Source organism: Labeo rohita, chromosome 1, assembly GCF_022985175.1.
Source record: "Labeo rohita strain BAU-BD-2019 chromosome 1, IGBB_LRoh.1.0, whole genome shotgun sequence".
Lineage (NCBI taxonomy): Eukaryota > Metazoa > Chordata > Actinopteri > Cypriniformes > Cyprinidae > Labeo > Labeo rohita.
Window position 1 is genome coordinate 19,715,040 of NC_066869.1, and position 27,303 is coordinate 19,742,342.

Below are 27,303 nucleotides of genomic sequence, written 5' to 3' on the forward strand. Positions count from 1 at the left end.
TTCCAAGTGTGTTTTCATGTGCATTCACTGAGGAGAGGACTGAGTTTGGTTACATCTCTGTAGGTTTCTCCTATCTCCACGTACGATCATGGAGCTCAGCTAGAGTGACCATCAGCTTCTTGGTCACCACTCTAACCAAGTGTCTTCTCCATCAATTGCTCAATTTGGCCAGGAGGCCAGCTCTAGGAAGATTCCTGGGCTGCGTTTCCAAAAATCACTATCGTAGACCCATTGAAACTAACGGTGCTGCGATCAACTTAAGTTTACAGTGCTTTTAGGAAACACAGCCCTGGTTGTGTTGCAAACTTCTTCCATTAAGGGTAATGGAGACTACATGCTTCTGTGAACATTCAATGCAGCAGATTTGTTTCTGAACTCTTCCCCAGATGTGTGGCTTGACACAATCCTGTTTCTAAGCTCTACAGGCAATTTTTTTTTTTTAACCTTGGTGCTTGGTTTTTGCTCTGATATGCATTATCAGCTGTTAGACATTATATCAAGACATGTGTGCCTTTCGAAATCATACCCATTCATTTGGATTTGCCACAGGTTAACTCCACTCAAACTGTAGTAACATCTACAAGCAATATGATTGCTCCTGAGCTAAATTTAAACTGTCCCAGATGAGGGTATGAATACTTATGCAGTGGAATCTTTTAAGGTTTTTTTTATTTTTAATACATTTGTGAAGATGTTAAACACCTGGTTTTTTTTTTTTTTTTTTTTACTATTATGGTGTATGGAGTATAAATTAATGTCTAAAAAGAGTCATTTAAAGCAGTTTAACATAAAGCAGCAACATAACAAAATGTTAAAAAAATGAAGTGAAAAAAAGAAAAACCTTTCGCAAGGCACGGTATCTCTTATATAAAACATACCAATACAAATTTATTATAAATATCCCATTACACATATCTCAGTAATTAAAAATAGTTACTATAATCAACTGAGTATGAATTCTATATGTTGTCAAACATATGATATTGTTTGAGAATAACTGGAAGATTCAGTCAGGAAGGTTGAGACAATGCCATTTCGGGACAGGCCAAAAATCACCATTCTAACAGGATATGGCAGGGGAATGCAGACATTTGATGCGTTTTAATCTTTCTACTCTCCAAGGAAGGGTAATTTTATGATAGATAATTTATTAGACATTTCTAGTAGGTCTCTCTCTCTCGCCTTTTCGCTCACACACAGACACCCATAAAATAAAATGTAATACCATAAGCATAAGCATATATTGTAAACATTGTAATATATGCAATTTACTAAATAAAATTTACATCAGTGGTACATAAATTTACAATGGCAATCCATTACAACTAACCAAGCTTTTTATTACAATTATCTTTTCAGCTGTATAGTTTCGTGTTTTATTGCAGTTGTAATTATAAGGCAATAAAAGCAGAAAGCCTGAAGTGCAACAAACTCAAATATAGCAATTCACAAAGGCTTTCAGATAACGCAGTTATCACAGTTTTGTTCAATAGTTAACCATCTTCAATAAGTCTAAAAACTCATTTAAGTGATAAAATATCCTGCTTACATGGTTTAATTTTGAAGAACATCTTTATTGATACTAGCACTTCGAATTTACTTTTAAAACCGAAAGGAAATATAAAGTGACCTCATTTTTATTTTATATAAAAAGGTTTATTTGTTCGAGAAAAGAATGACAGGATTTTTACTCATTTTGAATTCTGCTTTGTACACATGTGCTATACAGTGCAGAAAGAGTTTCAAACCCTTTAATGGACAATCATTTTACTCTGCTTCACCCTCACATTAAAAGACCAATAAAAACAGCTGCAGTGACACCTCAGTATCATTTCCAATTCAGTCAGTTTTCATCTTCACCACATAAGTGCGCACTACAGGGGAGAAGGGCGAGACGGATTTTTACCTGCTTTACCAAGCCACTTCCATCAATACATTTCATGAACATGGGAGAGACAAGGGATAAACACTACAACAGTAATCTATAATCTTGCCCATAATGATCCAATACTTCAGAATTATAGTAACTTTGTCCTCACAGCATCAACCTGAGGCTCGATAAGATCACACAGCATTGTGGGTAATTGATTTTACATGTACGAAATGAGGTGAGTTTACAGGATCTTACAGAGGTCATGTAGTTCATTTAAGTGCATGAATTTAACAGGTCCATTCATATAAATTAAAGAACTGCTTGACATTTAAGGTTTCTCTTTTTTACACGCAGTACAAAGGTCACAGCCTGTATAATTACAAACTTAACAACAAAATATATGTAATCATGAAAATGGACTCAAGAGGAAAACGGTTCCTTCAACACCGATCCAGAACCAAAGGATGACATAAAAAGCACCAGAGAAATTGACTGACTTCACAGCCAATCAGATTTGTCTGTTTTTTTGTTTTTGTCTTTGACACCAGGAGACTTTAAGACAAACTCGCTTTGAATTGAAAAACAAAACAAAAGGGCACTAGAAGAAACTCAAGAAATGTAAATATCAAACAGACTTAAATATTAACAAAAATGTAAACACAAACACAAATTTATACAAAAACAATTAATATTCACACATTAACTGAAGAAAAACGAAAAAGAAACCCACAACAGACCTGCGACCTTGTGCTACTGACAATTACACTGTAAAACCACTAGATAGTTGATTGTGTGTGACTGAAATAATTTGGCGATGACATTGAAATAGGATATCCTATAAACAGTTTCCCTGTTATATGAGTTTCTTACAGAGCGCCAGAAAAGTTCTGAGTAGCCCTATTAATAAACAGTCTCTTGACAGCAACCACAAAACATTAACTTTCCCAAAGTCCGCAAGGTCAGATGTTGGAGCTTCGTCTCCCTCTAGTGGCCCCTAGCGAGGGCCGCAGGCGCGGATCACGGGCCTTGTAATGCTCGTTGAAGTCCAGGCGGAAACTGAGGAACTGAAGACTCTCATCAGAGCTTGTCATTAGCAGCCGCAGAAACTCCTGCACTATGCCCTAAAGAGAAAGAAATATCACAAGATTATATGAGCTTCAGATGCTTGTTTGTACAAAACTGAGCTTATTAGACAATGAGTTCACATATTTCTTTCTCTTGGTTTTGTATGAAATTGATATTCAAGCTTATAAAGTACATGAACTGTACAGTACTTATTTCAAGTAGTAAACCATTTTTAGGTCAGGTTTGTTTAACAGTTTTCAAAAACTTTTGTTCATCTGTTTTAACATACAGTAGAATTTTCAAAAATAGGTTTTCAAAAATATTCATCTTTTAAGACTTTATTAATAACAAAATATAAAACTACTGTATTCTACACATTTTTGAGCAAAACATTTTTTTTAAAAATATATACACTATCGGTCAAAATTTTTTGAACAGTAAGATTGTTTTTTACGAAGTCTCTTTTGTTCACCAGGCCTGCATTTATTTTATTTATTTGATGTACAGCAAAAACAGTACAATTTTAAAACATTTTTACTAGAACGGTTTTCTATTTGAATATATTTCAAAAAGATTGTTCACGTGATTCCAAAGCTGAATTTTTAGTATCATTATCAAGTCACATGATCCCTCAAAATCATTCTAATATTCTGATATGCTTTATTATTATTATTATTGTTTATTATGTTTCTTTGATAAATAGAAAGTTCAGAAGAACAGCATTAATCTGAAACAGAAATATTTTGTAACATTATAAATGTCTTTATCATTTTAAAGCATCCTTGCTAAATACAATTTAAAACAAATAAATAAAAAAAAATATATAATATATATATATATATATATATATATATATATATATATATATATATATATATATATATATATATATATATATATATATATATATATATATATACATATATATATATATATATATATATATATATATATACATATATATATACATATATATATATATATATATATATATATATATACATATACATATACATATATATATATATATATACATATATATATATATATATATATATATATATATATATATATATATATATATATATACACATATATACACACACACATACATACACACAACCGTTTAAAAGTTTGGGGTCAGTAAGACTTGTAATAGTCTTTAAAGAAGTCTCTTATGCTCATCAAGGCTGCATTTATTTGATTAAAAATATAGAAAAAAAACAGCAATATTGCAAAATGTTTTTACAATATAAAATAATGTTTTTTATTTTAACATACTTTAAAATAGAATTTATTCCTGTGATGAAAAGCTGAATTTTTATCAGCTGTTACTCCAGTCTTAAGTGTCACATGATCCTTCAGAAATCATTTTAATATGTCGATTTATTATTAGAATGATCAATGTTGGATAATATCAACAGTTGTGCTGCCAAATATTTTTTGGAACCTGTGATATTTTTTTTTTTTCAGGATTCTTTCATAAATAAGTTTAAAAAGTACAGGGTTTATTCAAAATATAAATATTTTATAACAATGTAAATTATTTATTATTAACTTTTAATAAACTTTTAATTATTAACTTAATACATCCTTGGTGAAAAAAAGTATTAATTTCTTAAAAAACAAAAAAACAAAAAAAAAGAAACAATAAAAATGTGTGTGTATATATATATATATATATATATATATATATATATATATATATATATATATATATATATATATATATATATATATATATATATATATATATATATATATATATATAAAAATAGACTCCAAGCTTTTGAATGGTATAGTGTATAATGTCAAGCTTTTTATTTCAAATAAATGCTGATCTTTGGATCTTTTTATTCATTAAAGAATCCTGAAAAACTCAATTGTTTTAAATATTGATAATAATAAGAAATTAAAAAGAAGATTTTATGAAGGATCATACGACACTGAAGACTGGAATAATGACGCTGAAAATTTAGCTTTGATCACGGGAATAAATAACATTTTAAAAATATTTAAATAGAAAACAGTTATTTTAAATAGTAAAAATACATAAATTTGTTTTTGCTGTACTTTGAATCAAATAAATGCAGACTTGGTGAGCAGAAGAGACTTCTTTAAAAAAAAACATTAAAAATCTTACTGTTCAAAAACTTTTGACTGGTAGTGTACATAGTTCATTTTTAAAACTTCTTTAAGCATACAAATTGATAAACAATAATATCAGTCATAATAAAAATAATTATCAATAATTGTAAAGACATTAGTATACTGAAAAGACACAAAAGAGTTTACATGACAACTCTGATAATAATGAAGTTTGCACATATTGCAATTATGTGTTTGTATCTCCAGTATTTCTACAAGATTATAGTGAGAAAAATGAACATGTCTTAGCTTATTCAAAATATACCGATTACTTTTACATTATAAGAATATTCAAATAGCTCTAAAGCATATAAATGACTTCCCAGAATAAAGAGTTAACCAGAATACGGGGTTTAATCAGAAAACTGTGTTCATATAAACATGATCAATGTTCATTCTACATTATTATCTAGTATTATCAAGAATGATATGCAGCGAATGTAAACCACAATCTGCTGTAATTGTATAAGATTCACATTAAGTGTTTGACCATTATGTGGATCAGCATAAAATGCTCTACTAAACACCATTAAGCACGTTCTTTCATGCTGATACCTGCTAGTTCAGCACTTTTTCATGCATACATGAAATGATAGGGGTTTATTAGTCGAGCATATTAAAGCATATGAAAGGGTTTTGTAGGATACCTGATAGAAGTGTGTAAGTAATCTGAGCTGAGAGCACATTTTTGGTATGGTGTCTTTAAACTCCTGCACACGTCTGTTCTCCTCAGCCTCTTGCTCCGCTGTTACACCCCACTCTCCCTGAAACGCACAGAAACAAAGCTATAAACAAACACAGAAAAAGACACACGCTCACACACATTTGTTTACAGCACTTTAGCTGACACGAGAGAAAAAGAAAAATCAATTGCAATAGAAAACAAACACCGTCCCTGTAAAAGGAGCAGCCAATCTCGTTTTTAGCTTATACCTTTACTAATGGCCACTTTCAGGAGTCAAATAAAGGAGTGAAACATAATTCTCTGTCCATGGAGATAATCAGACGCCTTTACAGTGACGGACACAGTTTCATGGTCACAAAAAAATATCAGTAGCTGTTAAATGTTCTGATTTCACTTGTCAAAATGAGTGAAAATACAGTGTACAGTATGAAAGCACAACGAATGTAATATTACCTATTCAACTTGCACTAAATGTGTGGAAAAGCACTGATTTGATTTATTGTCTTCACATACCATTTCTTCCCTCCGTCTCTTCTTATCCTCAAATTGGATGCGTAGCTGCAGCTCTTCTAGAGCGGAGCGGTACAGTGTGTCCTGAGCATTCTGGAACTCAATGATCTGATCAAACACTGCGCGCAACTGATTCAACAGAGACTGCAAACACACACAGAGGACAACAGAGCTACAGAAAATGAGGACAAGTACGAGGGATTGCCACCGGTACACAATCACCCAGTGTAAGTGCATCGTACCCTGTTGTTCACATCCAGCAGGCAGCGAGAAATAATTGTGTCCAAGAAAACGTCGTGAGCTGCTATAATGTGATCCAGATCCTGAGCCTGCTGGACCTTATTCCACAACTCATCCCAAGAGCATTCCAATACCTAAAATGACAGATGCACAATATGATAAATAATACAGCTCAGATGTTGGAAGGAGAAACAGGAAAAAAGACAAGCGTACAGAGGGACGCACCTCAAATGTGATGTAATACTGCATCTGATGGATGAAGTGAACCATCTCGGAGGCCAGAACGTGACATTGGTGCAGCACACCAGAGAGCTCTGTGCAAATACAGAGGCACACATCTTATCTGATCTTGTCTGCTGAGAATGAGAATCTCGCAAACACTTTATGCTGGTTTTATTACATCAAACCGATTGAACACTTACCCGGCATGCTCTTCAGCAGTTTGGCGTTACACATTTGACCCTTCCAGATGTCCGTGAGGATGTACTCCATTCTTTTTGCTCTCCACAGGAAGTTAAATACTCGCAGATAGTGGCTCATACATTCACGGGTGAACACCTGACACAGACAGGTATGGTAAACAATGTGGTTAGGGATGCACAGATATAAACATTCTGGTCCCATTTTGAAAAGCTGATAAATATTTTAAATGATATTAAAATTCTGCACTATTTTGTCTAAATAAATTAGAAATAATCTTAAAGATAATTTTACAAGGTAATTTAGGCTGCATAACATCATAATGTACAGTATGAAAGATTGACAGATTACTACAGAAGCCTTTATTCACCACTGAATATAAAAAAAAAAAAAAAAAAAGTTTTTTTAATCCCACAATTAAACTTGCAGTTCAATATTATTTTCTCTGAATTGTGAGCTATAAACTCACAATTGCTATATAAGCTCCGAGAAAAGTCAGAATTGTGAGTTTACATCTCGCAAGTCTGACTTTTTAACACGCAATTGCGACAATTTGGGAAAAAAATTGTGAGATGTAAACTCGCAATTGCAAGGGGAAAAAAAGTTCGAATTCTAAGATAAAAAGTCGCAATTACCTTTTTTATTTTTATTTAGTGGCGGAATAGATTACATTCTAACACTTAAAAAAAAAAAAAAAAAAGCAAATCAAAAACAACAACAACAACAACAACAACAAAACAACAACAAAACAAAGCAGCTCTACAAATTATTTTTGCATTGAGTCATTTTTGACCCGGTGGAAAATAAGCTTAGACAGTACCTTACAAAAGTATTCAAACCCCCTTCATTTTTTTTCCCCACGTTTTGTTATGTTGCAGCCTTATGTTAAACTGCTTTAAATGACTTTTTCCCCCACATCAATTTACACTCCATACACCATAATGACAAAGCAAAAACTGATTTGTGAGCACATTTCATAAGTATTCATACCCTTATGTACTCTGAACTTTAGCTTAAGCACCTTTACAGCCTCAAGTCTTTTGGGTATGAAGCAATAAACACCTGCAATTGGCAATTATCTGCCATTCTTCACCTGTCAAGCTCTGTCAACTTGGATGGGGGCTGGCAGACATTTTCAGGTTTCGCAAGGAATATATAATTACGTTCAAGCCCAGGCTGTGGCTGGGCCACTCAAGGACATTCACAGAGTTGTCTATACGCCACACTTGCTGTGTGCTTAGGGTCAGATCTGTGCCTTGACGCAAGCCTGTTTCTGAGCTCTACAGGCAGTTTTTCTGACCTCGAGGCTTGGTTTTTACTCTTACATGCATTTTCAGCTGCCAGACCTTTTCTGAGAGGAGTGCGCCTTTCCAAATCATACTCATTCAAATGAATTTGCCACAGTTTAACTCAACTTGAAGTTTAGTAACATCTACAAAAGATGTGAGTGCTCCTAAGCTAAATTTCAAGTGTCCCAGAAAAGGGTATGAATACTTACGCAATGGAATCATTTCAGTTTTTTATTTCTAATAAATTCGTAAAGTTGTTACAAACCTGTTTTGTGCTTTGTCATTACAGTGCACGCATAGTGTAGATTCATGTGAAAAAAAGTAATTTAAAGCAGTTTAAGATAAGGCTGCAACATAAAACAAGAAAAAAGGCACTGTAAAATAGTCAAAACTTTATGTTTTTAAACAAAAACAGTGGCCTGCGCTGATGTGAAAAAAGAAGGAATGGGCTTACGCTATAAGAAAGATTGTGTTTAATTACCGTGGCAATGGGCCCCTCTACGTGATAGTCCAAACTGAAGACATCCCAACCAGTGTCCCCAGGAGACACCTGGACAAAACATGGAATTTACTATCAGTAGGCTTTTGTTTTGTTTTCATCTTTTTTGTACTCAGTCCCTTCTAAGTACCTCCAGCAGCCGGACGTCAAGCCTCTTTAGTATCTCAGGACTGTCAAACTGGGCATTGGTTGCCCTGACAGCAGTCTCCAGGATACCAGTTAGATTGTGTTGGTAAAGAGTGGTGGCAGCCCTCGCCAGCTCCGGCCTGAGAGAAAGCAAGAGATAAAGAGAGACTGATGACTCCAAGAAACAAGAAAGATTTGTTATAAATCAAAAGTAAAATCAAGCACACTCACATCAAACTGAACACAGAGATGTCACACACAGACTTACTTGAGGAGGTCCATTAGATGCCGGATGAAATCTCCCTGGCCCAGCAGCAGGTATCTCCTCATGGCCTGAAGATGCTCCAGCAGCTGGTAGTTTTTATTCAACACATCCAACAGATACTTACTAGTCTCGAAGTATGCAGCATCAATCTTACTCTGAAAGGCCCCTTCCAGATCAGTGAACAACTCTGCCGCTGAGAAAGAGATACAGAGGGTGTTAAATAAAAGCAAGAACATGAGACAGAGGGGGGAAAAAGGGCGAGTGGAAATACGAGTGGTAAACGAAGAAAAAGTGAAGAGGAAAAATGAGGCAGAGCAAGAAAAAAAGGTTCAAAATGAAAATAAACTATTCTGGCAAAAGCTTGTGAAAAACACTGCCAGAAATTTACTGCAAGCTGACATTTTCACATGCAAATGTGACCAGGGTTATACTAAAAAGTAGAACTAACACAAAACTCATAAATAAATACATAAATAAATAAATAATGGAAAAAATAAAATGAAACTAGAATGAGGGATTGAAAAAACTAAAATAAAATTAACAACAGAAAATGAAATAGTTTTGTAGTCAACAAACACTCATTATCTTGTTTTCCAACCACCAAGCAGCAAATTATTTCCTTTAGTTGTGATTTTTGTGTACATAAATGAAAATGATTTTACTAATTTTATATGTAAATAACACTATAGGTAAAGAAACACTTAAAGGACTAAAAACCTGAAAAAAATATTAAAATGATTAAATCCAATATTGAAACCAACTAAAACTAAGATTAGATGTAAAGAAAAAAATAAAAATAAAACAAATATATAGAAAATAGAAACTATAATCACCATGACTGTTAAAAAAGTATTACAAAATTATGGTAACCATGAAAGAGATTCCAAAAGATTTTCCAAAAAATAAAGTGTTAGCAAGGTTATACAAAGGATATACATGTAAAGAACAAAAAGCCTTAAGGTCAGAAAAAGTACAACACTAAGTCAATGCAGAGAAGGAAAGAGAAGGACCAAACACCAGAAAAAAATAAAGAACCTTCTAGAATCCCATTGAAGGACAGAGATGTGCGCTAGAGGCTAAGAGCATTGATTAGCCATGCTAGCAAAGACGTTAAATACAGCCAGCGTCGATATGGACAACTACACCACAGACAGGCGGTCAAAAACAGCACTTTCCTCCACAACAGATCAATCCTCTCTCCTCTTTCTCCATCCCTTGCTTTCAGCAGGTTATTTAAATATTAGCTGCCATTACGGCCACAAATATCGCATTAGGCAGCATAAATGCAGCTATTTTAAGCGACTGCATTAGCGCTAGCTCACCATCTTTGGGAGAGTCGGTGGATTTGGAGGCGGGCATGATCTTTCCCGGCGGCGTCCTGTCGTGGCATACCTGATGTAGGAAGTTGATGGATTTGCCAATGAGTAGCACCTGGAGAAGAACAGACAGAAAGAAATCACATCATTATGGGCTCATTTTAGTCTGAAAATTAATCACTATTAGTTAATGTCTTGCATTAAACAACCAAATTGAAAAAAAAAAACAAAAACAAAAAAACGTGTGAGTAGTGCTTGCCTGTGGAAAATTCAAACAAACAATGAACGACTATTTTTATTAACTAACATTAACAAATATCAGTAAATACTGTAATAAATAATCATCTATATATAATAATGTATAATAAATAAAAATGTAATTTTTTTAAGTACTTTTACAATTTTTGACTTACAATTTTAAATGTTTAATTAAAAATGTATATTTTACACAAAATATTATACATCATATTTTTAATATGTATTATAAGTATATTACTGTGCAGTGTACATTATAATATAATTATATTTAAATAAAAATTATTTTTTGTTCTACAATATTTGTTGTCCCCATATTATAATAGAAATAATATTATAAAATATTAAATGAAAAGAAAAATATTTCGTTTATAAATATTTGTCTAACAAATATTGTATGACATAGGAATAATATAAGAATCATTTTACAATAAAAGTGTATATTCTATACAAAATATCATACATTGTATTTTTATATGTATTATAACTTAAGCATATTATTTATTGTGCAGTGTACATGATATAATTATATTTAAATATTTTTTTTGTTCCACAATATTTGTTGTGCCCATATTATAATAGAAATACATTATAAAATATTAAACGAAAAGAAAAATATTTTGTTTTTAAAATATTTGTCTAACAAATATGGTATGACACAGGAATAATATAAGAAAAATATTACAATATAACAATGTAAATATTATACATTTTTTAATATGTATTATAAGTATACTATTTACTGTGCAATGCATGTTATAATTATATTTAAATAAGTTTTTTTTGTTCTATAACATTTTCATATTATATATTATATATTATATATAATACTATATACATTTAAATATTTATTTGTTCTATAATATTGTCATATTATATAATATAATTATATTATACAATACAATATTATGAAATATATTATATACATTATATATTATAGAATTACAATATTATATTAATTAATTTTAGATAATATAATCATAAACATATTAAGACCATAGACATAATATATTTATAAGAAACTGATCAGAATAATAATGTATGTTTCGTAAATTAAATTTAATATATTACACTTTATATTTTATATGTAAAAACTTTAAAGTGTGTTAATTGTTTTATAATAAACATTATTTGCGTGTTCATTTAATCACATTTTTTGCATGTATGTGTGTATATATGTATTCTCATTTTATCTTCCATATATGTTCCTAAGACTTACATTGACAGGGGTCCAAAGTCATTTTTAAAGGATCAGATTCAGAATCTTGAAATTTTCACTCTTACTCTCTTGACTAGTGCTGATTAGCAACTATCAAGTAACCACCCATAACAAACTAGCACTGTGGTGGCAAGTTCTACATAGGCAAACACAGATCACATTTCTATAAAACACATAAAGGTCTCGTTCATAGACCAATAACATCTACAATATACAATCAGAGATTTTAACTCAGCGTAAGTCAATGTAAAATACATGATGCACTATGAAATGCAAGTACATGATGTACTATCATTATATAAGTGCGGTACCTTCCTGGCTTGATCCATGGTGATGAAGGAGGGTATCATACTCTTCCTCAGAGAGTACTTGTCATGCCACAGTCTGTCCGTCTTCACTGTTGGGTCTGAGGCTACGAAGAACTGAACAGAGGTTTCAATAATCAGGAGTTTTTAACGTTTTTTGGGGGGTTTGTTTTAAGAAAGTTCTTACGCTACCACAACAACGATGACACATCACTGCAGCTCAAAGACAAACAAATAACCTCCATCAGCTCCATCAACTATTGCTGTAACACAACAAATGACCTTTCTGTAGTAATTACACAGATGGAGGGAACAAAAGCAGAAGAGCACATCAGTACTTTCAAAGCGGCAACTATTAAAATGACTACTGCCAAGAATAACGATGCCGAGCGTAAACGAGGCGCTCGTAAACCCTTGGCCCGTGAGGAGAGCGGCGTCGATGGGTACATTAGTGATATAACCCTCTCCGTCACCTCCACCCTCAACACTGCTTACATTGTGAAAAAGCCTGTTACACTTCAGCAAGGGCGAGATTAAATCCTGTGATTACAGGCAGGAGCGTCTGATTGGTGCCCGCGCGGAGGGGAATCTGATTGGGCGATAACTCTTCTACGCCCGACGACTTCAGACTTAGTTGAGTGGGCATAGACTAAGTAAAGAAAGATTCATTGGCACTATTTGGTAATGGTGGAGGACAAGGAGAAGTAGATGTGAGAGTGATAGTGGAGGGAATGCGAGACAGAAGGCCATAGAGGAAGTGGAAGGAGACGGGCCCATTAGCGCACCCTCATCTGTCCTCATCTGGGTGTCTGTGTGTAGGAGACTGTGGTTCACGGTGTCTGGAACACTAAATCACACTCAAGTGCAGCTGTTTTCTCAGACACACAACAGTGCACAAGTCAACTGAGTCAATCTGAAGACACTGGCCTGAGCTCGGCTTCCATTGCATGGTGGAACAAAGACCAATAAAGTTTAATTTCTTTTAAATTTAATTATTACCTTAGTACTGATTAAGTGTGGAATAAAAGTAAGTTGAAGTATTAAAACTAAACCAGAAATAAAAACAAAATAAAAATAAAAAATGGAAACTGAAAATATAGATATGAAAGCTCAAAATATTAATGAATACCATAATAGTACACAAACAATAGAAGTACTAAACCTAAAACATACACTGATTAAAGCTAAACAGAAATATTAAAACATAAAACAAATAAAAATTCCAAAAGCATAACAAAATTAGTAAAATTAAAATGAAGACTGAAAATATAAACATGAAGCTAATACAAATTACAAAACAACAAAATTACGAAAAAAAAGAAACTGAAAACATTGAAATAGAAATTAATTAAAGCTAAACAGAAATATTAAAAAAAAAATTCCAAAAGCATAACAAAAGAGTAAAACTAAAATGAAGACTGAAAATATAAAAATAAGGTAAAGCTAATAAAAATGACAAACACTAAAATTACAAAAATAAATAGAAACTGAAAATATAAAAATGAAAGCTCAATCAAAATATGAATAAATACTATAATAGCATACAAACAATACTAAAAAAATATTAAAGAAATAAGAACTAATAAAAATTACAAAAGCATAACATTAGTAAAATTAAAATGGAGACTAAAAATATAAAAATAAAATAAAGCTAATAAAATTACAAAACTGAATAAATAAATAAATAAATAGAAACTGAAAATACAAAAATAAAAGCTCAATCAAAATATTAATATACTATAATAGTATAAAACAATACTAACGTTTAAGTACTAAACCTAAATTAGAAATTAATTAACGCTAAACAAAAATACTCAAAAAAACAAAAACGAATAAAAATTACAAAAGCATAAAATTAGTAAAATTAAAATGAAGACTGAAAATATAAAAATAATATAAAGCTAATAAAAATTAGAAAACAACACAAAAAGTGCCCAAAAAAAAAAATAATAGCAACTGAAAAATACAAAAATGAAAGCTCAATCAAAATATGAATAAGTACTATTATAGTACACAAACAATACTAAAGTACTAAACCTGAAATAGAAATTAGAAATTAGAAATATAAAAAAATAAAAATGACAAAAGCATTACATTTGTAAAATTAAAATGAAGACTGAAAATATGCAAATAAAAGCTAAATCTAAATTGAAATAATAACTATAATAGTACTGAAATAATCCTACAATAACACTGGACTGCAACATCTGAACTGAATCAAACATTTTTTTTTGCCCCCCACCTATGACATTTAAATTAGAGACACTATTAAAAAAGAAAATCTGTCTTTACACCTAAGATACGAAGCACATTAATCAAATGATGCACTCTTCACAACACTTAATGTCCCAATTAAAAAGTCAACTATAATCACTGAGATACTCACCTAATCTAAACAGCCAGCAAAATCATACAATTCTGATTATTTAGCCCAGGCCTACATGACAGGCACTGAGTAAGGATTAGACTACATAGTTTTGCAGTTTGCTGATGTTGAAGTAATTGCTCAAGCAATGAATTACAGTCTGGACACATACAGCAAGTTTTAACAAGCATCTGGGAGTGACTTTGCAAAGACAAGCAGTGTTTGTGTGTGAGTCCTGACCTCATGGTATGTATCCTCGAGCTCCCCGTCATAGATCCAGCGATACAGGAAGTTAAGAATAGGGTGGGACACCAGACCAAGGATGTGCTGGATCAACGCTCTCATGTGAGGGTCACCCGTCTTTCCATAGGCATGTACAGCTGAGGCCAACTCTCCTCCTTTACGCCCTGAGAGAGAAACATGGGTGAGCGAGATATCTAAAATCAAAACTCTTTGCACTAAATGCACCTTTGTACTGTGAAATATGATCAGGAGTCTGATGTTAAGGCTGACTACATTTTAAATGTACTGTGTTGCAGATTGTATCTTATCAGACATGTACCACCACTAACCTTGGCAGTAGTCCACCAGTGCGGCCAGTGTTTTCAGCCGAACCTTGGGGTCGTAAGTCCACACCAGAAGTCTCCTCAGAGTCAGACTGCTGTCCACACTCACGTTTACACCCTGATCGTCTTCCACCTGGAGCTAAACACATTTACACATTTACATGTCAGTTACCCCTTTTCCACTGAAATGGTGCTGGTTCTCAATCTTCAGTGTGCTTTTCACAAATGGCTTTTAATGCAACGGTCAGAAACGTATTTTATTTCAGACAGGGTATAAAACTGGTCAAGGCTTTGTGTCAGTTTGATTAAACTTAACTATATTATCTTGCAGATTGGAAAATTGGAAAAAACAGTGGAAAATTCAGGGTTGAGCAAACGAATGTTTCAGGGTCAAACACACATTTTCCCCAGGGCATTAAGTGGTGTCCCATACTCACCTGTGCATGAAGTACAGACAACAGTCTGTAGTATTCCTTCAGCTCTTGATGCAATGCAGCACAAAAACTCTAAAAATAAAAACAGCAAGCAAAAGTGTTACTAAAATTATAGAGTGTGAACTTCCTCAATTATTCCTGACTACAAACTACCATTCAAAAGTTTGGGATTAATTTTTAATGTTTTTATTTGGTTAAAAATACAGTAAAAACAGTAATATTGTAAAATATTCTTAGAATTTATAAATAACTTTTTAAAAAGAATTTATAAATATTTTTTTTCTATTTTAACATTAAAAAAAAAGTAAAAAGCCCATTTCTGCCACTGAATAAATAATAAAGGGTAATTGTGACTTTGTATCTCACAAACCTGAATTCTTGCAATTACAGGATCACATCTCGCAATTCTGACTTTTCTCAGAGAAAAAAGTAACTATTGCCAGACTCACAATTTTGAGGAAATAAAAGCCAGAACTGTGAGTTTATATCTTGCAATTGTGACTTTTCTCAGAATTGTGAGTTTGCATCACACAATTTTGAGAAAAACAAGTTTAAATTGGAAGATGTGATCTTGAAATTGCGAGAAAAGTGTCAGAAATGTGAGATTTGTTTGTAATTCTGACTTTAGAACACATAACTGTGAGTCATTAAGTCAGAATTTTGAAATATAAACTTGCAATTCTGAAAAAATATCAGTCTTTTTCCCTCAGAACTGGACTTTATAACTCACAATTTCACAATTCCAGTTTATATCTCACAATTCTGACTTTTTCCTCGCAATTCTGACTCACAACTCCAAGTTTATATCATACAATTCTAAGAAAAGTCAGAATTCCCTCTTCTTATCTTGCAATTCTGATATAAACGCAATTCTGAGAAAAAGTATTTATTTCTCACAATTGCGAGTTTATATCACACAATTCTAAGAAAAGTCAGAATTACCTGTTTATATCTCGCAATTTTGACTATTTCTTGCAACTGAGTTTATATCTCGCAATTCTGACTTTATTTCTCACAATTCTGAGTTTATATCACACAATTCTAATAAAAGTCAGAATTCCCTGTTCATATCTCGCAATTCTGATTTTATGTCTCACAATTTTGAGTTTACCCCAGTGAAAAATAAATATACTAAAATGTATTTAAAATGCATTTATTTCATTTTAAGCATACTACAAATACATTTACATATGTACTTAATAAAAATACCCTGCAATTGTGTACTAGTGTACTAAACTGACATTTAAAGTCTGCTAAACTGGAACAACTAATTTGTACTTAACGCACTTTAATTGTGCTAAGTCCAACTAAACATATACTTATAGTATTTAATTATGCTAAAGTGGAACTATTGCAAGTATACTTTATGTACACTTGAAATATTTAGCATTTAAAGACCGATATTATTTAATGATCATACAATCATCATAAATATTGACATTAAAACATTTTAGGCTTACTATTAAGAAATGTGTAGAAATATTAAGAAATTACTTATTTACTTATAAAGTATTTTTACATTAGTAAGTCTGGAGCGATATGTCAGTAAATATGCTGATAGACTTGAACTATACTTAGTATAAAATAAATGCATTTTAAATCTATTACTTTTTTTTTTTTTTTTAACTAATTCTGACTTTATTTCTCACAATTCCAAGTTTATATCACACAACTCTAAGAAAAGAGGTCAAAATCGCCTGTTTATATCTCGCAATTCTGACTTTATTACTTGCAATTGAGGGTTTATATCTCACAACTCTGGGAAAAAAAAAAAAAAAAAAAAAAAAAAAAAGTCAGAATTGCAATGTAAACTTGCAATTGTGAGAGAGAAAAAAAAAAAAACACCTAAATTGTGAGATAAGCTGCAATTACCTTTTTTTATTCAATGGGCTTCCATAAATCTATCCCTGTGATGCAAAGCTGAATTTTCACAATAATTACTCCAGTCTTAAATGACAGATGATTCTTCAGAAATCATTCTAATATGCTGATTTGCTGCTCAAAAAGCATTTCTTATTATTGTCAATGTGAAAACAGTTAAACATGAGGATTCTTTGATGAATAGAAAGTTCAAAAGAACAGAATTTATTTGCAATGGAAATACGGTAAAAATGTAGTAGTCTCTACTGTTACTTTTGATCATTTTAATGCATCTTTACTGAATAAAAGTATTAACTTCTTTCCAAAAAAATGTATAATCTTGCATTATAAGATTTGTGTAGGGTTTAAGGTTGCATACAGTGTTCATTTCCAGTCCTGTCACATTTCCTACCTGTCCGACTAGGCCAAAGGCTCGATCCAGGCTGTGGGAATCTGTATATTTTCTAATCTTATTGTGGAGCCAGCCAAGCTCTGCCAGCCTGCTGCTAGTGTCTCTCAGAGACTTACACAATGGCACCTACAGGACAAAACATAGTTATTTACTTTCTCACAACATACAGAATAAAAGTTTATGATCCCATTATAACAGACTATAGATAAAATAACTGAAATGTATTTATTTTTTAAAAAATGAAACTCAAATATCTGCTGTAGGAAAGAAAAGTGTGGGAAACCAGAGTGTGTTTTAGTGTAGGCTGTCTGTGAACTGGCCAGTATGTAATCTGCCCTTGTGACACAATGGCAAAGACATCTCATCAGTCTGAAGAAATGGCTTTGGCTAATCTCGATTTTCACTTATTTTGGGTCTTTGTGAGCGACATCTGTTCCATTCAACAGAGAAACTATTTGATAGCTTTTAATAAAAGGCCTATTTAAGCCTTTGATTAAGCGTTCACTTGTAAAGGTCACCAAGAGTCCTTCAAAGCAAACGGTTACTAAACAGACAACCAGTTCTTTTACTTTTCTTCCCATGAGTGAGACAAACACAAAAAGGCTACAGCAAATCTCAGACTGAATACCATTAGGAATGGCTGATTTCTTATCAAAATATGCAAAAAATGAGGTTCATAAAACAATGATTCATAAATTAGCTGGATTAATTAAACTAATGCCTTCTGGCTAAATTTCAAGAAACGCCCTCATCTTAAGATTGATTCTATGCTTTATACAAACACATAATGCATAAAAAGTGACACTGACATTGAGTTTGATTTTCAGGATTTATGAGACGTCTTCAAGCATTCATCTGTGCTCTAATGGTTTGAGCACTATATACGTCACGTCCAGAACGAACACAAACAGCTCTGGCCCATCAGAGTGCCTACTTATCCAGCACACCTCACTGGACATAAAAAGCACATTGTTCTTTTCCAAACAACTAGATGCACCATTTTAAAAGTATCACTTAAAAAAGACACCTGATCAATCAACTTTGATTCACGGTCACCGTCTGCCAGGAATTTAAAAAACATAAAAAAGGAAAAGGCCTTGGGAGCTGCTTGGCTCAAATGGATTCATGAGGCCACGTGAGCTGTAGCCAGACAGAAACAGCTGATGATGAGATCAATGCTTCTATATTTCCCATTATGCACTTACAAAAGCGAATACAGGTGCCTCTATTTACGTTTGTTTAATAAGAACTCATATTACAAGTACTTTATAAGAAGCGCTTTGCTAGAAGATTCTGCTCGTAATTTATTCCCAGCATCTCAGTCTGAAGTGTTTGTGCTGTTAAGCAAATAAACGAAGAACATAAAAAACTAGCAAAGGTTCTGAAATCGGAATCTTACACTTGCTTTGTTGATTTACTTCACAACACAGTCATTATAAATGGCTGAGTGACTTGATTCGCTGTTCATTATGATTAAATAAAATTTCATTAGGGTTTTATTTGTGGTGCCATTTAAATGAGGTCATTAAAAGCCTGTTTTACAAGAACACAGCAAGCTAATACTTATGAACATATTCTTGTAAAATTCACAATATATTCATAATTAAACAACAGCCTTGCCACAATATTTCTTCATTTATCATTTTAAGCTAATATAAACTATCGTTGAAAAGTTTGGAGTTGGTATACTTTTTAAAAAAATATTTAAAGTCTCTGAAATGGTTTCTTGTTTTAACATGTTTTAAAATGCAATTTATTTCTGTGATGGCAAAGCTGGATTTTTAGCATCATTACTCCAGTCTTCAGTCACATGATCATTTAGAAATCATTCTAATATGCTGATTTGCTGCTTAAGAAACATTTCTTATAATCAATGTTACAAACAGTTGCTGCTAAATATATGTGACCCTGGACCACAAAACCAGTCATATGGGTCAATTTTTCAATTTATACATCACCAGAAAGCTGAATATCTAAGCTTTCCATTGATGTATGGAACAATATTTGGCCGAGATACAACTATTTCAATATATGGAATCTGAGGGTGCAAAAAAATCAAAATATTGAGAAAATCACCTCTAAAATTTGTCTAAATTAAGTTCTTAGCAATGCATATTACTAATCAAAAATTAAGTTTGATATTTACAGTAGGAATTTTACAAAATATCTTCATGGAACATGATCTTTACTTAATTTCTTATTGATCTTTGCCATAAAAGAAAAATCAATAATTTTTACAAATATACCCCAGCGACTTAAGACTGGTTTTGTGGTCCAGGGTCACATATTAGAGGGCAACTTTGTACATTTTTCCAGTTTTCTTTGATGGACAGAAATGTAAAAAAACAAAACATTCTGAAATAGAATTTATCTGAAAAATAAATCTTTTTACAAATACATCTATGTTCCAATCTATGGCAGCGGTTCGAAATGTGACAAGCACCTTACAAAAAATGTATTTGATTGTTCCTGTATATTGCACGGCAACAGTAAACAGCTTAATTACTACAGTTATACAGTCTGCATGTGAGCAAGCGAGCACCAAAAATCAAAGAGAGAAAGACAAGACCAGAATGAATGGAAGATACAGCTAAAAGAATCACCTTTGAATCAATTTTGTAGCAGTTTTCTGGGCTGCACATCTTGATGAACTTTCCATCTATTCCCTGGAAAACATAAAGAATGTCTCGGACGAGAGCAGCCTCCCCGATCTCAGCTGGGCCAGAAGAGGAGATACAAAAATACAGTGAAAAGGGAGAATTTAAATTAAAGTGCTGTGAAGGTCACACTCATATATCTGTCAGAGAAAGGTGCCATGTGGCCAACTGCACCTTCAACACCTCTGAAATACTGCTTTCTTATGAAGGAAATATCTCTTCATCTAAATGATGAAAATCAAATGTAAAGGACAATTAACTCAACTGAAAAAGATTCTGTAAAATGTGACAAGGGTTTGTTTACAGAGTGAAACATTTATGGCATTTACTGCACAAAACTTCCATGCCCCTGTCACTGGTGTAGTTTTAGTTTAGTTATAAAATACTATTCTTAATTATGTTAGTATATGTGACCCTGGACCACGAAACCAGTCTTCAGTCGCTGGGGTATATTTGTAGCAATAGCCAAAAATACAGCGTATGGGTCAAAATTATTGATTTTTGTTTTATGCCAAAAAATCATTAGGATATTAAGTAAAGATCATGTTCCATGAAGATATTTTGTAAAATTCCTACTGTAAATATATAAAAAGTTAATTTTTGACTAATAATATGCATTGTTAAGAACTGTATTTGGACAACTTTAAAGGTGATTTTCTCAGTATTTTGATTTTTTTGCACCCTCAGATTCTAGATTTCAAATAGTTGTCTCTCGGCCGAATATTGTCCTGTCCTAACAAACCATACATCAGTGGAAAGATTATTTATTCAGCTTTCAGATGATGTATAAATCTCAGTTTGGAAAAACTGACCCTTATGACTGGTTTTGTGGTCCAGGGTCACATATAATCACCCATCCTGACCATTTCCTTGAGACACTCACCACTGCCATCTCCATCCCGTCTCTGTCTCTGTGGCAGTTTGGGTGCAGGACTGGAAGAGGGTCCACTGGGGGGACGAGGGGCAGCAGCTGCCCCAGACGGTGAACTGGAGACTGGAAGAGTCCAGGCTAGACGAGACCCTCTCATAGACTCTCCAACAGCTTGAGGTCCAGGTCTGAAAATCACATAAGCGGCAGAAGTTTACTATAAATACACTTAAGTTTATATGAAAACATCTGCACTTCATCATTTAAAAGCTAAAATCTATTACAGACGGTCAAACTCCAGAAGGGTAGTCAAAAAAAAGAAAAAGTTTACATTGCCATTTCGCTAAATATATTTTCACCTCAAACCTGATTTTTTTTTAAACTCGTCATTGTTGCCCATTAGCAATACCTGTGGGAATTCACCAATTACCTCGTAATGGTGAGCATTAAACAAATAATGAAACTGAGGTTCAGACACTTTAATAATGTTGTTGGTTCGACAGATTTACTGTGAAATGGATCCAGTAATCAATTAATTCAGGGCTTGGAGTACATGACCATATTTAAAATATCTTAAGTGCTGCAGGTGCTAGACAGCTGCATTAATAATAGATGAGTGCACGGCAGTTCAATTAAACATACCACAGATACGACAGCTGCATTACTAAAAAAAATTGCTATAAAAGAGACAGGGAGACAATAAGCCCATATGATGTGTCATAGGCTGTTGCTGGGCTAAAGCATATGAAGCACAATAAAACAATTCAAAATAAATAACTTTTATAAAACATAGCATGCATTGCAATGTGATGCAACAGCTGCTTACAATATAAACGGTTTCAATGGATATAATGGGGGCAATATTAGTCGTGTTGGGTGTAGACTGTGCATTGTGCATGTGAGATAAAAACCACTTCACATGGGACATGACAAAAAAAAAAGCTATGTAAATACTTGCACTGAAACAAACCAGAAACAATGAAATTAAACCATTCTTAATGGACTGTAATCAAATTCTACCCTTAAAACAGACATTGATCTCTAAATGCTACATCTGCAAAATTTCTCTGTCTTTAGAGATATTACAGCGATTTCTGATCACATGACACTGAAGACTAAAGTATAACTAGTAAAAATTCAGATTTCAGGACTACATTACATTTTAAAATACACTAAAACAGAAAACAGTTTTCATTTTAAATTGTAATAATAGTTTACAATATTTTTTACTGTATTTTTGATCAAATATGTTGCAGCTGTTCAACATGAAAATTAAATTTGAAGACATTTTCTCAGTGTAAATAATGTTCAAAACCTGTATGAATCATTTTCTTCCATTAAACATGAAGAATAATTCATACAGCCTTAGTTTGACAACAGCCAAAACCCAAATGACACCCAGATCTGACCAAAAAAACATCAATTTCACTGTCACAAAAAAGCTATGAGTATTGCCTGGCATTACTGATACCTAAGTTGGTGCAGCGTGGTATATGTGACTTCTGTGGTACTATTTTTGGCCTTTTTTGCTCTTGCCAGCCCATGGTCATTGTATGCTTTCACGGTATAGAAAACAGCATTTATTGAAGTCAGTCCATCACTGTCACTCACCCCGTGAGCAGAGACGGAGGAGTCGGCCCAGGCCCATTGATCGAAAACACTCCCATACTGCTGATGCCACTGGTAGCCATGCTGGAGTTATGGGCGGTCGCTGAGCGCTCTGGGTAGCTGAGCGGGAGGCTCTGGGGACGGGCGTAGTAGAACGGGGTGGAGTGGACATCACGGGGCAAAGCCTGGGCAAGCAGAGGTCCATAACTGCACACCTGTAGAGAAGAATGAAGATTATTATCTCTGTCCATATACATAATGTAAAATGATTTTCATCACGTTATTGTGTAAAATATACAGAATAACTGGAGAAACATTTCATACAGGAACACGGTTAGACGGCTTCCTCGGGTCCTCACAGAGGCTGAGCAGGAGGTATAAGATGGACCATCTATGTTTCAATACACCCTGTTAACCAGAAACAAATCAATCAGCATATATAATCATACCATATGCCGTCTATTATGTCTAATCTATATGCATCACTTATAACTTGGAAATAATAAGAATAGGTTGGTGATGAGTTCAATGCTGACCTGGGTCTGAAGCTTTCTGTGCAACTCAGAGAAAAGGGCAGCATCTGCTTCCCGTCTTTGTTTTAACACTACAATAAATAAGAAAAGAAAATGTTATCTTGCATCTGAAACGCATAAACCAGAAGTTTTAAAGAATGGCCTGATGAGTTTAGAAACGATTGACAAAACTGTCACTAGCACTATTGGGGCAGTATTGCACTATAGATTGACCAACACTAATTTTTACATAACTCATTATTTGTATGTTTATTTGACCAGTAACCAAAATGCAAAATTGATACGTAATGTTTTGTTTCTTCTGTGTTTGTTAAATTGTGCTGTTTATTTATTTATTTACCATTTTATGCCATTTTAGCATCACAAGCTACATACATTCAAGGCAAACTCAAGAATAATAAGATTTAGATAAGATAGTCTTAATAAAAATACATTCATGAATTGTATACAATAATTTAATAATATACAATATTATTTCACAAAAAAATAACAATTATATACGTCTTTCAAAATGCTATTTGATAATCACATCCCAGGTTTACAATAAGCTTTCCATTGATGTACGGTTTCGTATGATAGGACAATATTTGGCCGAAATACAACTACAAATAAATAAATAAATAAATACAATAAATTTTAAAAATCTAAATATTGAGAAAAATCACCTGTTGTCCAAATGAAGTTCTTAGCAATGCATATTACTAATCAAAAATTTTGTTTTGATATATTTTGATGTATTTATGATAGGAAATCTACAAAATATCTTCATGATCTTTACTTAATATCCTAATGATTTTTGGCAGAAAAGAAAAATCAATCATTTTGACCCATATAATGTATTGTTGGCTATTGCTACAAATTTACCCAAGCTACTTAAGACTGGTTTTGTGGTCCAGGGTCACAGAAGTTTAATGATAAACATATTTCTTACTGACACAAAAATATGCTTTTAAAAATAAAATCTCATATTTGTATTGGCAGGGCAAATTTAAATTTGGGAACTACCCCAATCAACATTTCTCCAGAGCCTCCTAAATACATAACTGCTTTTGAATAAAGTTAAGACGAGGTTTCAGATTACTCACATTCTTTTTTAATCTTCTCAGACACCAGAAACTCATCACGTTCAATTGTGGGTGCGTAATTACTTCCAATGACTCGCACTGCATACTGGAACTGATGGGCTACATCAGCTGAGAACAATGACAGAAGATACACAAACAACAGATGCACGCATTACCATATTATAAAGGATCTAAAGAACTGGTCATCATTATTTAAAAGGTTAAGACCTCTAAAAAGTATAAAAATCAGCTATTTTTTTTCTTTAAAGCTGGTCAAGCTGTACCAATAATAGGAAGCACAAAAACACATTTCCATACCCATCCACATGACACATTTCACTTTAATAACAGATCTACCTATCTATAGAGTGAAAATGGCATCTGATTATACATACATGCACTAGCTCCTCTTTTGTAAACTGAAAGCAGGGATCATATTCTGGGATCGTATGTCTGCTGTTTCTACAGTCTCTCACGTCCAACAATAAAGTGAAATGCCTGTTTATGATCTGTTTAGGTCTCTTGTGGACTCTGAGATGCGTTTCCTCCAGATAAGAGTTTAATTCATGCATACAGTTGAAATATGACAGCACCAAAGAGCTGATAAAATATGATATAACAGCTTGAACTTAAAGCATCACGGTCTTTGTCGACATGAAGGGCCATTTGAAACAGGGGCCCTGTTTTATCCAGCATCTCCCTGATGTTTTCCCAGCCTGTCCTCTTACAGCATCTCATCGCTGTTGATCTGACGCTCCATCAAACACAATATCACATCACATCACATTGTCCTTTTTAACCAAACTCACTGCATTGTCTATCACTGCACATACTAATGATGTTTTAGCTGCTGTGTGACAGAATGAGATGTGTGTCTTTACCTTCACTCTTGCCCGTGATCTTACAGCACAAATTCTGCAGAAGCACATTGGGTGATTTCTGATCAAGCGCCGCCATTGTGCACGTATAATATTACCCTCCGTGCGAGCAAAATTAGTCCGCGGTGCGTTTTTAACCGCTGTCGCTTTTTTTTATCTGCTGGGGTTCAGCTCCTGGCAACAACAGCGCCATTTTAACGGAACCCGCCGAAAAGCGCCCACAGTCGGACACTCAACGGAAAACACAACAGCGGTGCGCAGCGAAAAAACAGCCGGCTATAAAATAAGACTCCGGGAAAAGTTCCTCCCCAAAACACAAGCGCAAAACATAATAAACATGTCGAACGTGAATAATAATAATAATAATAATAATAATAATAATAATAATACATTTGATTGTTGGAATCCATTAATAACAAAAATGTTGTCTTTTACTACTAACTGTGAAGGGGTAAATAGTAAGCTTTGATACATGTATAAATGGTGCACAGGACATAAACAAGTTCATAAATAATAATAATTATAATAACGAAAATCATATAATAAAACAAAAAAAAAAAAACTAATTTGAATAGAAAACTCCACAATAATTTGACTCAGTAATTACAATTTATTATTATTATTATTATTATTATTATTATATTGTTTAAATCCATCAATAACAAAAATGTTGTATTTTACTAAAAACTGTGAAGGGGTAAATAGTAAGCTTTGATACATGTATAAATGGTGCACAGGACATAAACAAGTTCATAAATAATAATAATTATAATAACGAAAATCATATAATAAAACAAAAAAAAACTAATTTGAATAGAAAACTCCACAATAATTTGACTCAGTAATTACAATTTATTATTATTATTATTATTATTATTATTATTATATTGTTTAAATCCATCAATAACAAAAATGTTGTATTTTACTAAAAACTGTGAAGGGGTAAATAGTAAGCTTTGATACATGTATAAATGGTGCACAGGACATAAACAAGTTCATAAATAATAATAATTATAATAACGAAAATCATATAATAAAACAAAAAAATAACTAATTTGAATAGAAAACTCCACAATAATTTATCTCAGTAATTACAATTTATTATTATTATTATTATTATTATTATTATTATTCTTATTATTAGACTGTTTAAATCCATCAATAACAAAAATGTTGTATTTTACTAAAAACTGTAAAGGGGTAAATAGTAAGCTTTGATACGTGTGTGAATGGTGCACAGGACTATAAACAAGTCCATAAATAATAACAATAACAACAATAATCATCATCATCATACAATAAAATAGAATAAAAAATTAATAGAACACTACACAATTATTTATCTGAGCAATTATAATGAATTATTATTATTATTATTATTATTTGATTGTTTAAATGAATTAATAGCAAAAAATGTTGTCTCTTACTAAAAACTGTAAAGGGGTAAAAAGTAAGCTTTGATATGGGTATAAATGGTGCACAGCACTATAAACAAGTAAACAAGTCCATAAATAATAATAATAATAATAATAATAATAATAATAATAATAATAATAATAATAATTATTTATTATTAGTATTAGTATTATTATTATCATTTTAACAAAAAAACTCTTAACAATAATTTATCACAATAATTATAATGTAATGTATATGCACAGCACTATAAACAAGTAAACAAGTCCATAAATAATAATAATAATAATTATTATTATTATTAGTATTAGTATTAGTATTATTATTATCATTTTAACAAAAAAACTCTTAACAATAATTTATCACAATAATTATAATGTAATATTATTACATTTATATTATATTATATATTATTATTTTTAATATT

The 27,303-nt window shown here is 32.4% G+C and overlaps 1 protein-coding gene across 1 annotated transcript; it reads right to left on the bottom strand.

Moving 5' to 3' along the window:
• Window positions 1-1,276: 1,276 nt before the first annotated feature.
• On the bottom strand, window positions 1,277-25,705 carry tubgcp3 (tubulin, gamma complex associated protein 3). Its single transcript, XM_051116474.1, has 22 exons — window positions 25,464-25,705; window positions 24,604-24,711; window positions 23,522-23,589; window positions 23,310-23,393; window positions 22,989-23,200; window positions 21,393-21,565; window positions 20,456-20,568; window positions 17,853-17,978; window positions 15,584-15,652; window positions 15,153-15,285; window positions 14,821-14,987; window positions 12,222-12,332; window positions 10,443-10,551; window positions 9,124-9,313; window positions 8,860-8,995; window positions 8,712-8,780; window positions 6,944-7,079; window positions 6,747-6,835; window positions 6,524-6,655; window positions 6,285-6,425; window positions 5,734-5,850; window positions 1,277-2,994 (listed from the first exon to the last, which is right to left on the bottom strand). The coding sequence occupies exons 1-22, from the start codon at window positions 25,537-25,539 to the stop codon at window positions 2,833-2,835; spliced, it is 2,721 nt and encodes a 906-aa protein (XP_050972431.1). The 5' UTR covers window positions 25,540-25,705; the 3' UTR covers window positions 1,277-2,832.
• Window positions 25,706-27,303: the final 1,598 nt, after the last annotated feature.

Coding starts and splice junctions, on each gene's coding strand:
- tubgcp3 (XM_051116474.1), bottom strand. CDS start 25,539: ATGGCGGCGCTTGATCAGAAATCACCCAATGTGCTTCTGCAGAATTTG. Junction 8,781..8,859: donor TTGACGTCCGGCTGCTGGAG/GTACTTAGAAGG, acceptor TGTTTTGTCCAG/GTGTCTCCTGGGGACACTGG. Junction 6,426..6,523: donor TGCTGGATGTGAACAACAGG/GTACGATGCACT, acceptor GTGTGTTTGCAG/TCTCTGTTGAATCAGTTGCG.